At 52.3% G+C, this 15,352-nt stretch overlaps 1 protein-coding gene across 2 annotated transcripts; it reads left to right on the top strand.

Moving 5' to 3' along the window:
• Window positions 1–3,923: 3,923 nt before the first annotated feature.
• On the top strand, window positions 3,924–11,602 carry RHCG (Rh family C glycoprotein; the record flags this gene model as incomplete). Of its 2 annotated transcripts, XM_079318340.1 has the most annotated exons (10): window positions 3,924–4,134; window positions 7,423–7,609; window positions 8,071–8,221; window positions 8,563–8,710; window positions 9,084–9,250; window positions 9,925–10,062; window positions 10,411–10,547; window positions 11,075–11,199; window positions 11,377–11,450; window positions 11,529–11,602. In XM_079318340.1, the coding sequence occupies 10 exons, from the start codon at window positions 3,924–3,926 to the stop codon at window positions 11,592–11,594; spliced, it is 1,404 nt and encodes a 467-aa protein (XP_079174466.1). In that variant the 3' UTR covers window positions 11,595–11,602. The 2 variants fall into 2 exon arrangements, with proteins under 2 accessions (XP_079174466.1, XP_079174467.1); XM_079318341.1 differs by lacking the exon at window positions 11,529–11,602 and having other exon boundaries at window positions 3,983–4,134; window positions 9,925–10,046; window positions 11,377–11,409.
• Window positions 11,603–15,352: the final 3,750 nt, after the last annotated feature.

Genomic DNA, 15,352 nt, shown 5'->3' with positions numbered 1-15,352 from the left:
GCAAAGGTGTAGGGTCAGGTCCCCTGCACAGCAGCTTGTGGAGGATGAAGACCCTGGGGTGTCATCAGCTGCCTCGCCCAGGAGCATCCCCTCCCTGCAGGGCTTGAAGCGCATCTTTCCCGTGGGGTCAGCGGTGAGGTGTGGTCGCACCTGGTTACCTGCTGGATAAAGGCAGAGGAATCCCCACAGAGCAGAGCCCAGAGCTCCAGCCTCGCCTCCAGAGCTTGAATGTCCCAGCCCAAACCAGTGTCACCAGCAGCCAGTCGTATTTATAGAGCAACAAAGACAAGTGGACACTAAACTGCCCATTCGGCTCTGCTGGTGACTGTGAACACAAGTGGGTTTAATGAGCTAGAACCAGGAGCTGATCCACTCGGCTGGGCTGGAGTAACCTGCCACCAAGAGCAAGAGAAGGGCAGCAGGTGTCCCTGGAAAAGTGCAGAGGGCAGCCTGCAGCCTCGGGGATGTGAGCTCCCTTCTCCTGCCTGGCTCTTGCTGCTTGGCATCGCTCTGCTGTTTGAGCCCAGAAGAAAAGCCAACCACACCGTGTCACTGCCATTGTCCAGCCACTGGCACCTGCCCCAGCAGTCTGCTGAGGACACTTAGCAGAGTGTGACCAAAACCTGCCTTATCACAGTCCACCTGGGTCCTGAAACATACCCAGGGCAAAGGGGAGTTTCCCAGTGAAGTCTGACAGCTTCCAACACAGGAATGCTTCTAGCTACTCAAACTCCTTCTCCTTTCCTGCCCACTACAGTGTGTTTGCTCTGGAAGCCTATCCAGCTTGGGAAACCCAGCACAGGTGTTGGCTGAGCCCAGGTGTGTTTCCCAGTGTGACAGCCAGAGTTGCCCATACCTCTGCTTCTTGTGCTGCTTACACAGATATTTGCCCTCTCTGCTTGCTCCACAAGGACACTTCCCTCTGAAACAGTCCTTGGGTTCTTTCAGGACAATCATTTACTTGCTGGTAAATGCTGTTTCTTGAGAGGAAGGAGAGAGCACAAGAAAAAATCATTTGTGAATTTGGCTCGCGTCTGGTTGTCACTTCGATACGGATAAGATTTTTTTTTTAACTTAAAATAGTATCATTTTATTTTGTCCTGTTTCCAACATTTATTTCCAAGGGATACTTAATGGTGGAGTCTAAAAAGGGACGAGAAAGCCCAGACCTAAGTGAACTGTTTAATCTCCCCTCATTCCACCACTCTGTCCTGCCCCAGTGGAAAATTGTTTGCCTTTCTGCTGAGCCAGCCTGAAAAAAGTTTTGTTTTGTATTGACTCAGATGCTTTGCTTTCAGGTCATTCCTCAAGGACCTGCACAAGCAACAAGTCACCTTTAATACTGGGAAATGCCCAGAGTCTGCCTTGTGCTGCATCAAGGCTTCCAAGACTCCCCAAGTTCTCATTCCCCAGTGCCTTCTCCACCCCATGTGCCCAAAGTTGCTGCTTTGACCACTAATTTTGGGGAGCACCCACTCCCTCCTTCCCAGGGTGAAACTGCTCCAAGGCCCCCAGGCAATGAAAGATTTCTGTGCTTTAGATTTTGTCTCTATCTCTTTCAAATATATTTAGTGCTCATAAAAGTGAGAAACTGGGAGAGACCCAGCTGGGACCAGTACTGTACAACCCTTCCCCAAGGTAACTAAGATCTGGCCACTGCCAGACCCAGTCCTACATCTCTTAAGCAGAAAGGCAAATGTTCCTTCTCCCCCACCATCATCCCAGTGATTTTTTGGGGAAACCTTGCAGCTCTTACAGGTGCTGGACACGATGGGTGAAATTCTGTGGTGGAGCAAGCTCACACCAGCCTGAAGTTTCCAACAGGACATTTAAGTACCTTGATATTTGTGGCTGAGGCATGGTGAAACCTGCCCTGTGTGTCCTACCACACAGTTTGGTACCCTGTAGGGTGGATGCAGCAGTGGTCTAACCCATCACAGGAAGTGCTCTGCCAGCACTGCTGCAGACACATGTGCTGGCACAGCCCCATCAGCCTTCCCAGTGTTAGCCTGGCCCTGAAAAGAGCCTGGAGAGAAGCTAGTCCTTTAATGGGCTCTCACAGCATGGACAGTCAGTGGAGCATGCCAGCCCTGATGGGACTGCAGTGACAAAGTGCTGATCTGCAGGGTGATAAGGAGGGGCAGCGCCAGGCAGTGCAGCAAGGTGAGACTATCAGGCCAGCAGAAAAGCCATTAGCCTTTGTTCCTGGCCTCCACACATGGGGAGAGGAGCTGGGAACAGCAGGTGGGACAGAACTGCTGCCTCTGGGGTCTGCACAAGGGCTTTGCAAGCTGCTTTTCTGGACACCCTGCCATTTCAGTGATGGCATAGGTTAGAACAGCTCTGCAGTTAGTCTTTTGCTAAGTAATCACAGAATGTAGCTGCTGGTGGCTGTAGCACCTAAGCAAGTTCCCCTTTTTTAAAAATGCTCCTCTGTGCTGCCTTGTTCGAGGTGTCTAAGGGCTGCTCTAGGGCAGGGCAGGATACCGGTCCTACCACGTAGTTGGCACCAGAACATGTCAACAGTGTTCCAGCAATTAGAGATCAAGTATTGTTTGGGGATTTCAGCTTCTTTCTAGCTGGGGATCTTTTGTATCCTCGTGTGTACAGCTGAGACTGCCCTGCACAAACCCTGTGTAATGGGAGACCCAAAAACACACCCTGAGCAGCATTGCCCGAGGGGGAGCTCATCATTCAGACAACAGCAACATCCACTTGCTTTAGGTGTCCCCAAAAAGTGACCCCTGTCACGTGGAGCTCATGCAGGGTAAGGGCTAAGGCAGATGGGCTTGTCTCTTCTTCCTAACGCTGTCTCTATCCTGCTGCCTGCATGGGGTTCAAATGAGGTTGGAGAATTATTTTCTGTGGCCGTCAGTCTCTTCAAGACCATCCACAGCATTTTTCTGCCATCTGTCATTTTGAGAAGAAAGCACACAAGAAAAAATAATAAACTCAAATTATTGCCTAATCAACACCAAAATCAGTGCTGCTTGCTCAGCCTGCGGGCCACAATTAGATGCCATCAGCAAATTTGGGCAGCTTGCCTGGGCTGCAGTCTTTCATCTCTTGAAGACTGACAGGCAGCCCAGGGATCTGCAGGCAGAGGAAGGAGCTGGGATCTGTTTGTAGGACTAGCCCGGCTCTTTGGGAAAAGAGCACATAATTCAAAAGAGTAGGAAAGATGGAGTTTTGTGTTTATATTTGTTAATTAAAGAAAAACCATACCAGAGGAGGGGATGTTTAGGCCTCCAGCACCATCTCACTGTATTGCCCTGGTTATGCAGCCCCAGCTCAGTTTGCCTTGCCAGGAGGATGCTCTGGGTAAATCACTTTGAGAAATTATGGAACATGTGTCACTTGAACATCCTTACAGCCTTGGTGGGGCCATCACATGTCTGTGCACTCATGAAGGTTCTTGGTACCTGGTTTGAAACATACACCTTCCTCTTCTTCCTGTTCTGCACCTCAGCTGCTTTTCCAAAAGCAAGAGCTGGAGCACCCCCAGTGCCAGCTGGACAAGAGCAGTCTCAGAGCTGGGGAGAGGGTGAGGGGAGCACCCAGAGCAGGGAAGGAGGGGACAGCAGGGATCAGGGTGCTCCTGCCGGGGCAGGGAAGGGGTGTGGGACTGGGCAGAGCAGGGGGCTGGACACTCTGACTCCACTCCCCAGTCACGCTGACCTCCACATCTGCTCGTCCCGTGGAGGCAGGGCTCACAGCTGCTGGGAGCAGCTCGGAGGAAAGGTGCTGAAGCCTGTCCCTCCTCCCAGGGAGGAAGGTGGGTTAGAGGAAAAACCCTGCTGAAGCTCCAGTGCTCTGAAATGCGATCCTGCCGGAGGCACCTCCCTGGGCCCCACCTTGCCCTCTCCTAGCTATATATATGTGTGCCCGGCCTCGGGCGGGCGTGGGGGACGCGATCCCTGCGGATGGAGAGGCAGAGGCACCAAGGCATGGCCAAGAACACGTCCATGCGCTGGCGGCTGCCGCTCGTGTGCCTCCTCTGGGAGGCGGCCATGATCGTCCTCTTCGGGGTCTTCGTGCGCTTCGGCGCCGAAGCTGATGCGCACTGGGAGGAGGAGAAACGAGAGATGAACCTCACCAGTGACATGGAGAACGACTTCTACTTCCGATACCCCTGTGAGTATTCTGGGAGCCTAATCCTTGTGCTGGTTGGTTCCCATCCCAACCCGTTCCATCCCATCCTGAGCCCGTCAGAGGAGCTGTCTCTAGCCATTGCTAGGAGGTTGTTGTGCTCTTGCATTGAGGCTGGCTTGGGCTTCACCAAAGAGCAGGAGAAAAGCCTCATGGCCCTCCGGTGCCATGGGGCTCTGTCAGCAGGGTACCATGACGTCTTTTTTTTCCAGGAATAGGGCTGACGTGTTCCCAACACTCCGCAGGTTTCAGCTTGCTGCCCCCTCCCTCAGCTCTGGATCAGAGCGAGCCTTTCTGTGCACACAGAGGAACGCTGTCGACATCCTGTGACATCTTCCTCCTCTTCCTCCGTCCACCCCCTCACTTGTGAATTACCCTTTAGCTACTGGCATTTCAGTGCCAGAGCCCTCCTAAGCTGCCAGGTTCCCAGGGTTCTTGGGTCTCTGCATCGTAGTGACACAGAAATTATTCAGAAGGTTAAAGCTCTTCTGGCCAGGCAGTGCCTTTGGGTGGCTTTGATCTCCAGGGCCTGGTCATCTTTGTGAGCCTTTCAGAACAGGCTGCTTCTGTAGGCAATTGTTTCCAAGGAAGCAACAGGCCTGAGTCATGCATCTATTTAGAACATTTCCATTAAAAACACCTGCTAAATCAAAGGAGCTATAGCAACCTGTGGCTGCTGAGGATTAGCTAGTTCAGAAAAGGATTTGCTCACAGAAACCCACTGCTCAGTCAGCCTCCAGGTTCATGTAGGGTCGTGGCTGCCCTGGGCTCTCCCTGGACATCTGCCCTTGGGACCAGCCCCACACAGGCTGGTGTGAAGCAAAACAGTGCCTGAGGGCTGATCTTGTCACTGGTGTGCTGGGAGGACATCAGCAGTCCAAAAAGAGTGTGTAGGAGCTTAGGAAGTGACATCTCTTCTGTCCTCATATCCCACTCCTGCTCTGCAGTGCCAAATATTCCCCCTCAGATGACAGGATGGATTCAACAGAACTAAATCAATCTAAGGGCAACTGCTCAGTTTAGCTGTGAGTTATGTTTCTGTTTCAGACCTTAGGAAGGGCTCATGTGCCCAAAAGCACAACTGTTCTTTCTCTCTTATCTAATCAGAAGTATTTTCTCTCTGCAAAGATGGACAAACATGACAAGGTGGCCAAGCCCTGGAATTTTAATCCTTGTATCCATCCAATGCTGCTCAGAAGAATGTGGTGGTTGAACACAGAAGATCACTTGTACCAACACGTCTGTGATCACTGCTGTCCACAGCACCTGCCTGCATGGCAGAGGGATAGGAGTGACAAACACCTTCAAGAAGATTGGGAAGGCAGGCAGAAGGAAGGTGTCCTGGTTTCAGGAAGACAATATGTGGTTGTGTCAGTGGTGCCCATTGCCAGGTCCAGTCAGTGTGACAATTCCTTCTCATTTCAGGTTGCACATGGATATTCCGTAATCAGTGACTCATCTCTAGGGGAAAAGAAATGAGATTTTTTTGTCCCCGAGAGCATTCCCAAGGCGGAAACACTTATTCTTTATAGTTATGGCAACTGTCCTGCCACAAAAGCAGACTTACAAAACCTTTAGGGCATGGCAATGCCTGCGCTGCCTCTGAGTGATAACAATGTTATTCTTACTAAGGGAAAAACAAAGGCAAGGGTTAGAAAAAGGTTTTAGACTGGGTGTGGTTTAAAGAAAGATCGGCTCTTCCTCCTGAGTTTGTGCAAAGTCTAACACGGTGGGATCCTCTGCGTTTCTGGAAGGCACGCAGTCCATGGCTTTAACTCTGACCTGTGTATTTCTGCTTTTAGGATGAAAGAATGAATATAAAATGCAAATGGCAGCAGATAAATCTAGCTGTATATTGTGCTGCTTACACTGGAAAAGAGAGAGAGGATATAAATACAGCTGCAGACAGAATTCTATGGGGTTGTGTGGTAAAACCACAGTAAGTAAGATTGGTTCTTGGGACACGTGTAGGAGTGCTTTGGAAGTGACCTCTGCTGAACGGTGCCAGCTGCAGATCTCATCTTCTTCCTTTTCAAAGAGTGATTTCATTGGCATGGGGAGCATTTTTTTAAAAGCAATCAGATTAGCATGGCACTACATGGCTTAAGCCTGTCCAAATGCTTATCCTTAAACAAGTTGCAATGTCTTCTAAAGCACAGAAAGACAGAATTCAGCTTCTGCAGAGCTGCACTTCACACAAGACTTCACCAGCCCGCAGTGGAAGTAGCAGACACAAGCCCTGTGGAAATGGACCAGGGCTGATGGATTTCAGCACAGGTTCAGGGTAGAGCAGACTTGCAGCCACAGAATTTCCTTTGCACTGAGCTTACACCCTCTCTGAGTGCACAGACTTTGCTGGATATAGTGGCTGTAATATTCTGTGCACTGCAAAATGCAGAACATTCTGGTTTAGCTCCATCACTGCTGTATTTATCTGCTCTGCAGCATGAGTTTGCTGGTGGGAGTCTCCCAGGGAGGATCCCAGCCTTGGGTCTCCTGCTTTTTCTCTTGGCTGAGTGGCCTGCAGTGTGAGGGTTTGCATGGTTCAATTTGTAAGTATGCAAGCGTTTCAGCTCACTTAATTTCAAAGCAATGCTTATCTGATAGAAACGTGCAGCATTAAAAAGTACAGCAGGTTTAATGCACCAAGAAGGTCTTTCAAGAGGCTCACACAGATCTGGTTTCCCCCGGGGAAGGGCATCTGAGGGGCTCAGGTGAGCAGATCTGACCATTAGTGGGAAGAACTGGGTCTCTCTGGTTTAGGCACTAAAAATCTCACAAGGTGGGTTTCTGGTCTCAAGGGTATTTTACCACTGATTTCTGAAGCATTTAAAATATGTTTGTAAACTTCCCTTGTTCTTGTACTCTCCTTGCACTGAGCCATCATCAAGACCCTGTACTGAATGGACCTACTCAAAATTTGCATGTTTTTACAAAACCTTACTGTTCATTTCACATGATATTTTTTGAGTGTTTTATAAAAGGGGAAAAAAATATCTGAACAGAAAAATGTTTTCATCTACACTCCATTACTTTCAGGTCTTCTTTTGCACACAGCTTTTGGTAAACATTTACTTTAAAGGCTGAGACAGTTTCCAGAAGCTGAGCCATTTTCAGACTTAAAAACATGGGGACATGAGGCAAACACACATTTTCTCTTGAATTTCCCCCCTACTGCTACTGATGTAATTAGTTTCTTTTCAACACCAAATGCACATGGCACTTGCAGCCCTGCTGTCCTTGCAGAGCTGACAGTCCCTTCCCTCTGCACAGCTTTCCAGGATGTCCATGTGATGATCTTTGTGGGCTTTGGCTTCCTCATGACCTTCCTCAAGCGCTATGGATTCGGAGCTGTGGGTTTCAATTTCCTCCTTGCTGCCTTTGGGATCCAGTGGGCTCTCCTGATGCAAGGCTGGTTCCACTCTTTCAAGGATGGGAAGATCCTCATTGGAGTGGAGAAGTAAGGAGGAGTTGGGCTCTGGGATGGCACCTCTGGCCTGGCCAGTGGAAGAGCTGGAATGAGAGCCAAGCAGTTGGCAATACCTGTCCCTCAGTTATTTCAAATACATATCAATCTCTAAACTGTTGTTTTCCCTACACATACTTTCCACTTGCTTTCCACCTTTTAGTCCAAAGGTACCTGCCATTATGGTGGTACTGCTCAAAGGGAAAGTTGAGATGAGTTTCACCTTTTAGTGTCAAGCCAGGCACCACGGATGTCAGTGCTGAGGACACTGATCATCCACATTACCTGAAAAATGTGGGAGTGTAAGGGTGGAAGGAAGGTCAGTGGGAAATCCAGGGATGTCTCCTAATCACCTCTTTGTCTTCAGGTGGGTTCTCTAGAGCTGGGGATAGGTAATAGTGATTTACAGAGAACTATTTCCTTATTAAACCACTATTTTCCTTCCCCTTTTCCAGCCTGATCAATGCTGATTTCTGCGTGGGCTCTGTGTGCATCGCCTTTGGGGCCATCCTGGGTAAAACCAGCCCCATACAGCTCCTTGTCATGACTTTGTTTCAAGTCACACTCTTTTCAGTGAACGAGTACATCCTCCTCAATCTTCTTCATGTAAGGCTTTAGGTAGTACCTGCTTTGTTCTGCTCATTCCTCTCTGCACCTCTCCAAACTGTCTCCCTTTGCTATGGCTCCACCAAGCCACTGCCTTCATAAGCATTTAAAACACAAGAATTCAGGCAGCAAAAGTAGGCAGATTTTGAAGGAGAGGGGTATGTGGGTCATACCTCCCTGATAAGGGAGATCTTCTGGGGTTTTACACATCAGCCTGTGGTTCAGGAGCACTGAGTCCCTCTGTCAAGTGCACAGACAAGCTGGGCACAATGCAAATCAAGCCTCAGCCCCAGAATCAGTGGCGACTGCAGAAGCAAAGCTCTGTTTTCCCATGGCTGCAGGTAAAGGATGCAGGTGGCTCCATGACCATTCACACCTTTGGAGCCTACTTTGGCCTCACGGTGACACGGGTGCTGTACAGACCCAACCTGGAGCAGAGTAAGGACAAGCAGGGCTCCGTGTACCACTCTGACCTCTTTGCTATGATCGGTGAGTCTGCCCTCATCTCGGGGTGCTGCTGCATGGGGACACCTGGCTGCACAGGGCTGCTTCCTCCTGTGTCCCTGGCAAAAATTGAAACTGGGAATGGAGTTGAGGAGCTCTGTACCCCAGAGGTCTTTCACCTTTCAGTTACTCAGGTGCCTTCATCAGTGGCTGGGCTGAGATGGTGCCTGGAAAGACAAGAATGCATTTTGGTTCCCTTTCTCTGCCAGCTTTTCCTGATGCAGGTCCCATCATGTGGGGAAAGCAGGACTATGGGATGTAATTTCCCCCTGAGAATAAATATCTTCTTTAGGGTTTTTTTCCCAATCCCTGTATTCTCTCTTTTCCCTTTCTCTTCCCATCTGCCCCATCTCACCAGGTACCCTGTACCTGTGGATGTACTGGCCCAGTTTTAACTCAGCCATTTCTGATCACGGGGATGCCCAGCACCGCTCTGCCATTAACACCTACTGCTCGCTGGCCGCCTGTGTCCTCACCACCATGGCCTTCTCCAGCATGCTGCAGAAGAAGGGCAAGCTTGACATGGTAAGGTGGCAGCAGAGAGCCCTACACTGCCCAGAGGACATATAATGAGGTTGATCCAGGCTCCAGGAAACAGTTGGCACCTGTGCTTTGCTGTACAGGCACAGGGTTTCAGGGCATGATGGTGAAACCATCAATCAGGCAGAAACCCTGAGGCTATATTGGATAAGAAAGTAGGAATGGGTCCTGCAGGGCTTGAGGTGTGGGGTGATGCCTGACCTGTGGTGGACCCAAGCCACAGCAGGGGCTGGGCTTGCTCTGCTGGGCACGTTGCAGAGCCCTGTTTGGCAGCGCTCCCCATCAAACAAAGCCTGCGCAGCAGCTCATGAGCAATCGGGGGGCTGACTGGTACGTGTTGGATGTGTGGGTGACATGTCTCTGTGACAGCAGAGCTTCATGACACACGGGTGAGACAATTTCCATCTCATCTCAACTCCCCACCCATATCTGTGGATGCAAAGAACGTGTGTGGTACAGGGAGTGGGAGTCTATGTGCACCTGTGCTACAGACAGAAGCTGCCTGTTCTTTTCTTGTTTTTCACCACCAAGTGAGAAAATGGGGCCCTGATATTTCCTCTGGAAACATTTTCGGAGCTGACTGTCCCACTTTGCCATTCGCACCATGGCTGAGCAGTGCAGTGTCCCTGAGGTGCCAAGGCAGAGCGGTTCTCCTGCAGGTGCACATCCAGAACGCCACGCTGGCCGGCGGCGTGGCCGTGGGCACCAGCGCCGAGATGATGCTGACCCCCTACGGCTCCCTCATTGTCGGGTCCGTCTCTGGCATCGTGTCCACGGTGGGGTATGTCTACTTCACGGTGAGTGCTGCTCGAGGGGTCTGCAGCCCTGGTGCTGCTGAGGAGACCAGAGATGGATTCATTTCCCTTTGACAGTTCCTGCTTTCCAGAATCCCTTATGAGATGCACTACTGTCTCCTTTTACTGCTCCAAAATGTTCAGGAAGTTTCAGACTCCAAACAGGAACGTGTTTGGAGGATATGTTGTTAGTTTATCCTGAGCTGGCTCACATTTTTGTCTACAAGCCTTTAGATCTTTAATAGGACACAATATCTCTTCTCTTTCTCTGTTTATCCCTCCATGGAAGGAGCTAATCCTTCCCAGGCCATGCTCAACTCCCTGATCTCTCTCTACTTCCCTTCCCCTCAGCCTTTTTTGGAGTCTAGGTTGCACATTCAGGACACATGTGGCATCCACAATCTCCATGCCATGCCAGGCCTTATTGGGGGCATTGTGGGGGCCATCACAGCAGCTGCAGCCACGGAGGATGTATATGGAAAGGAAGGGTAAGATGACTTGAAAATAGATTTTACCTGAAGCTCTGTGAGTTGGGAGCAGGAAGCAATAGCAGCTTTTGTTGATAGGTCAGAGTTGCCCAGAGTTGTCCCTCAAAAACATGGTGTGCACTGACTGTATCAGGCTTACTGAATTGTATTGAATTGTAGCCTCATCTTAAGCAGCTGACTCTTGGTGGCCTCATAAAGTGAGCCACAGTCCTGCTGTTTGGCATTATTCTGGGCCACAATGGGGAGGGAAGTGCTTCTCCCTCTCTGCTTTGTTTTGTGGGGCCAGGTAACGCTAAAAGTCTGAACCACAAAGGGAATGTTTATATTTTGGACTCTTGTTTGGTGAAGCTTTGCCAGGGGTCAGAGAAGGAAGTGAGCAGTTGTGATCATTGCAATTCTCTCCTGGTCTGATGCAGAAGAGGGATGGGGCTAGGGAATAGTTCCCAAGAGAGCAGGGCAGCGTGATTCTTCTGGAGCCAGGGAATGCCTCCAGCCAGGGGCAATCACCACACTTCTGCCCTGGGCAGGTTCATCAAGGCATTTGACTTCACCGGTGTGTACCAGACACGGACACCCAGCATCCAGGGAGGGTTCCAGGCTGCCGGCATCGTGGTGTCTCTACTGATGGCCTTTGCTGGGGGGGCCATCGTGGGTGAGCGGAGGGCAGCACGGGGAGGGGAGGGTTGAGGCAGCCTGCAGATGAAACAGAAGCATCCATGTGCCCGGGATGCATCCGGGGGGACAGCACCGAGCACTCCTTGGGTGGACCAGCCGCACCCCGCCCGCATCCCCCCGACCCCTGCCCACCGCCCTGCCCCTCTCCTCGCAGGGGGCATCCTGAAGCTACCCATCTGGGGGGACGCGGCGGCCGAGAACTGCTTCGAGGACGGCGTGTACTGGGAGGTGAGGGGCGCGGGCGGGGGGCGCGAGATGGCGCTGTGGGCCCGCGGCCGGGCCGGGGCTCAGGGGGCTCTGCCGCAGGTGCCGGAGGACGAGGAGAGCGACGCGTACCACATGCACAACCCCGACAAGCCCGCCTCGCCCTGAGCCGCGCCGCGCCGGACCCAGCACCGTCCGCTCCCCGTGACGGGGGCTCTGCCCCACTCTGCCGCCTTTGTACGAGCTGCTGTGGATGGAATAAAGTGTTCCTCTTTCCATCCCTGTGCTGCCGTGTGTCAGCGGGATGGGATGTCGCCCACAGCCGTCCCTCCCGCCAGTGGCTCTTGGCTGCCCGGGGCAAAGCGGAGGCGCTGGGACACTCCTGGTGCCTTGGGGACAAAGTGGAGGCATGAACGGTGGCAGTATACGCTGGGTGTATTGGACAATGTGTTAGGTAATGCAGTCTGGGGAGATACTTGGTTTGGAAGCTGGCATCTTGAGATGACAATTGAGAAGGTGATGAGCCCTCACCCCTGTGGGAAGCACAGGCCAGGCTGGGTGTTTTTGAGGAGGAGATGCTGGGGTGCAGCAGCTGACCCTCTCCCCATCCTGCCATCCATGGCTGGGTGAGGCCATCTGAGTTCAGCTACACTTCTACGTGGTGGCCTCTGCCATCACCTTCCCTTGAGCTCCCTACTGAGGCCTCCAGCAGCTCCTCGGGAACTTTGTTTGCATGTACAGGACAGGCTGACAGGACCCTTTCCTCTTTATTGGCTTTAGCCATTTCTTCCCGTGTCATCATATGGCTCCTTCCACTTACTGGTGCTGATGGTTCTGATGGGAAGGGGGTAGCCCCTGTCTTAGCTGGACCATCAGGCTTCAGCCAGATCTGGAGGAAACAGGGATGAAAACCAGGCCTAAAATCCTGCATGTTTTCTAGGGTGATATAATATGAGGAGCAGGAAAGGAAAAGAGAGGGGGGGGGAAAGGAGGTGGGAGGGCTGATAGGTCTCTTCACTGCGTCTAGCTTTTTAATTCTTACACCTGAGGGGGGGAGTCAAAAGTAGCTATTCACATCCCCTTGGGATATGACACCCTCATTTTCCATGCTGGGTAAAGACAAAAACCCTTTACAACATGTTTCTGGAATTTGTCAGCGGCTGCCAGCAGCAGCATGTTAATTAAATGTCGGCAAAGATGGAAGCAAGAGGCTCTGCTCTAATTGGACACTTTGCTTGGTGGAGCTGAAAAACATTGTGACAGAGGAGGAGGTGCCAAAACACTGTGTTCCTGTGCCATGGCGGGGACAGGGACAGCCAGGCACGGGAGACGCTCTCTCCTTACACGCGTTGCCTCCATTTGGCCTGAAACAACCTCACCATTGAAAAAAGAGAAGTAATAAAAGGCCTAAAATCCTCCATAGGATTGGTCTCAAGCACAGCAGCAGTGTGGGATGCAGGGAAAGGGCTGCTTGGCCAAGGAGAAATTCAGAAACACGGTAGCTGGGCCATCAGGAGCTCCAGCCTGCTTGCCAGCAAGTGGTGTGTTGTTTATTTTTTTCATGATGGCAAAGGCAGGTCTGACAGGGGTTAGAAATGGTCTCTGGAGAATGATCCCTGCAGAGGCTGAAGTATACATTGAACTGCATCCTTTCTCCAAGACAGGGATGGCAAAATGTAGGGCAAGTGTTTTCCCTGTGCTGGGATCTGCTGAAGGAGGGAGATCTTGTGCCAGCTTCTCTACACTGGGAAAGGGATGTAACAGCCATTTTCTGCTCACAGCTTCCTCCAGAGAGTGCATCAGAAACCACCACAGGGACATTTACTGACAGGCACCATAGACAATGTCATTTCAAAAAGCGAGTCCTAAACCTTTCCCCAAAAGTCTGCAAAATCTGAAAGCAGAAGCAGACCTTTTGAGCACTGCATTTCCTACTGTGGGACCAGACTGGTGTCCTTCACCCCACACCATTTGAGTTCTGTCTGTGTCCCAGATAATCTGTGTGTCCAACTTTCATGGCCTTTGGACTCCCAGCAGCTTGCAAGGATCCATGGGGCTCTGTGATGACAAAGACCGTGTGACCCTCATTGCTTCAGCAAGGTGGCCAACCCACATCTCTGGTGGGGCAGGTCTTGAGCCCTGGGAGACAGTCCTGTCCCATGTGCTGGGAGAAGCCCTGACCCAGTTCCCTGGCCCTCTGGGCTGTGCCTCCTCCTCGTGGGAAGACACCTAAATTGCCCAGGCGGCTGGGCAGCGAAGCGTTTTATTGCCCGTGCTCTTGCGGGGCTCAGTCTGCTCTCAGTACCTAAATCACTCGCTGGGGCTGGCCCTGCAGCTTTAATTCCCGGGCAAACAATGCCGGGATCGGGCTGGCGCGTTTGAAGTGCGATGGACGGAGGGTTTCTCAACGGGGGAGCGTGGAGAGCTGAGGATTGGGCTGCTCCTGCAGGCGGGAGAACGTGTGAGAAAGGGGCTGCAGATACTCGCGGGGATTAGGTGGTACAAATTGGCTGGGAAGCACCGGAGGCATTGACCAAAGTTGTCCTGGGGCAGGTTCCCATGGGGGGGGTGGCTGAAACAACCTGCCTTCAAGGAGGCTGGAAGGCCCAGCCTGGCTGCTAATCCCCTGGGATCTCTGTGGCACGGAGCAGAAAAGAGGTTAAAAAAAAGGGAAAATCTCATGTAAAGGTGGTGGTTTCCCCAAGGGGATGATGTTAGAGAGAGAAGGGAGGAGGTGGGGGGAGGAACAGCATAGTTTAATCCCTCTTTTAATAGGCAGGTGGTGGGCTTTGCTCGCACTCCTGCTCCTGCAAGCTGCTGCACAGATTTTGGCAGAAGGCCTTTGCTCACCTTTGTTGTCCCCCACTCTTGGTGGAGAGGGGCCCCATCTGTGGATCTGCCCGGGACAAGGGGGGTTACCTGTTTACTACATCTGTGCCCACGCATGTGCTGGTGTGCACAGGTGCACGTGCATGGTGCCAAGCCCAGATTTGGGCTGAAATGGGCTCATTGCACACCCCAGCCACTGGCCACTCCGTATCTGCTCCTGCCCACGTGTACAGGTCCCCACGACCATGCCCTCAGCCTTCTCGACCTTGCACAACTGGCAGATCACTGAAAACCAGGCTGCAGGTGCTGCTGGTGCTGCTGGCCACGGTGCCAGTGTGCACATCCTCCCACCTTGGCCACGCACACCCACCCACCTCGGGCTGGGGCCAGCGCGTGCGTGTCCGAGCCGGCGTGTCCGGGGCTGCTGAGCACCGCTGCAGCCCCTCTGAAGGAGCGCTGTAAATTGTAATCAGATTAGGGCAGCCGGTCGCTTAGGGCCCTTGAAAAGGGCATACGTCCCCTCATCAGTACCTAGCATTGAGTCGCACAAAGGGTCTAAGTAACTCGGCAGGGGTCGGGCCCTCTGGAGCGCAGGGGAGGGGGCTCGCCTTTCTTTTCTCTCTGTCCCTTGTAATTATGTCAATTTGCTAGCCAAATTGTTTGCTTGAGTGGACAGTGGGGGCTTGCCCCCCTTCCCACCTCCCCCCCACCCCTAACCCCATTCATGTGCTAATGTGGGAAGGAGCATGGCCTCCTGACTTCGGGAGGTGGCCGTCAAGGAGCAAAGCACAGGGGGGTATGGGCCAGGAGCCCCCCATTTTTGTGCCCATGGATGGCTTGGCCCTGCAGCCCTGATGAACAGGGCTCTCCAGTTCCCTTTACCCCATGGCAGGGTGTGCTATGGCCAAGCAGCCCCAGCCAGCCCTGGTTTTGTCTGGCCACCCCTCACCTGTACCACAGGCTCGGGCCACGGCGTCCCCCGGGCCAGGAGCCGTGCCCTCTGCACTGTGGTTTTCCCGGCACGCCGCCCCACCCGCGCACCTCCCAGCATTTGCATATATTCTGCCCGCAAATCCTTGTCAAGGGGACCCTCTTTA

The sequence above is a fragment of the Erithacus rubecula genome (assembly GCF_903797595.1).
Source record: "Erithacus rubecula genome assembly, chromosome: 14".
NCBI lineage: Eukaryota > Metazoa > Chordata > Aves > Passeriformes > Muscicapidae > Erithacus > Erithacus rubecula.
This window is presented reverse-complemented; position numbering and strand designations above follow the sequence as displayed.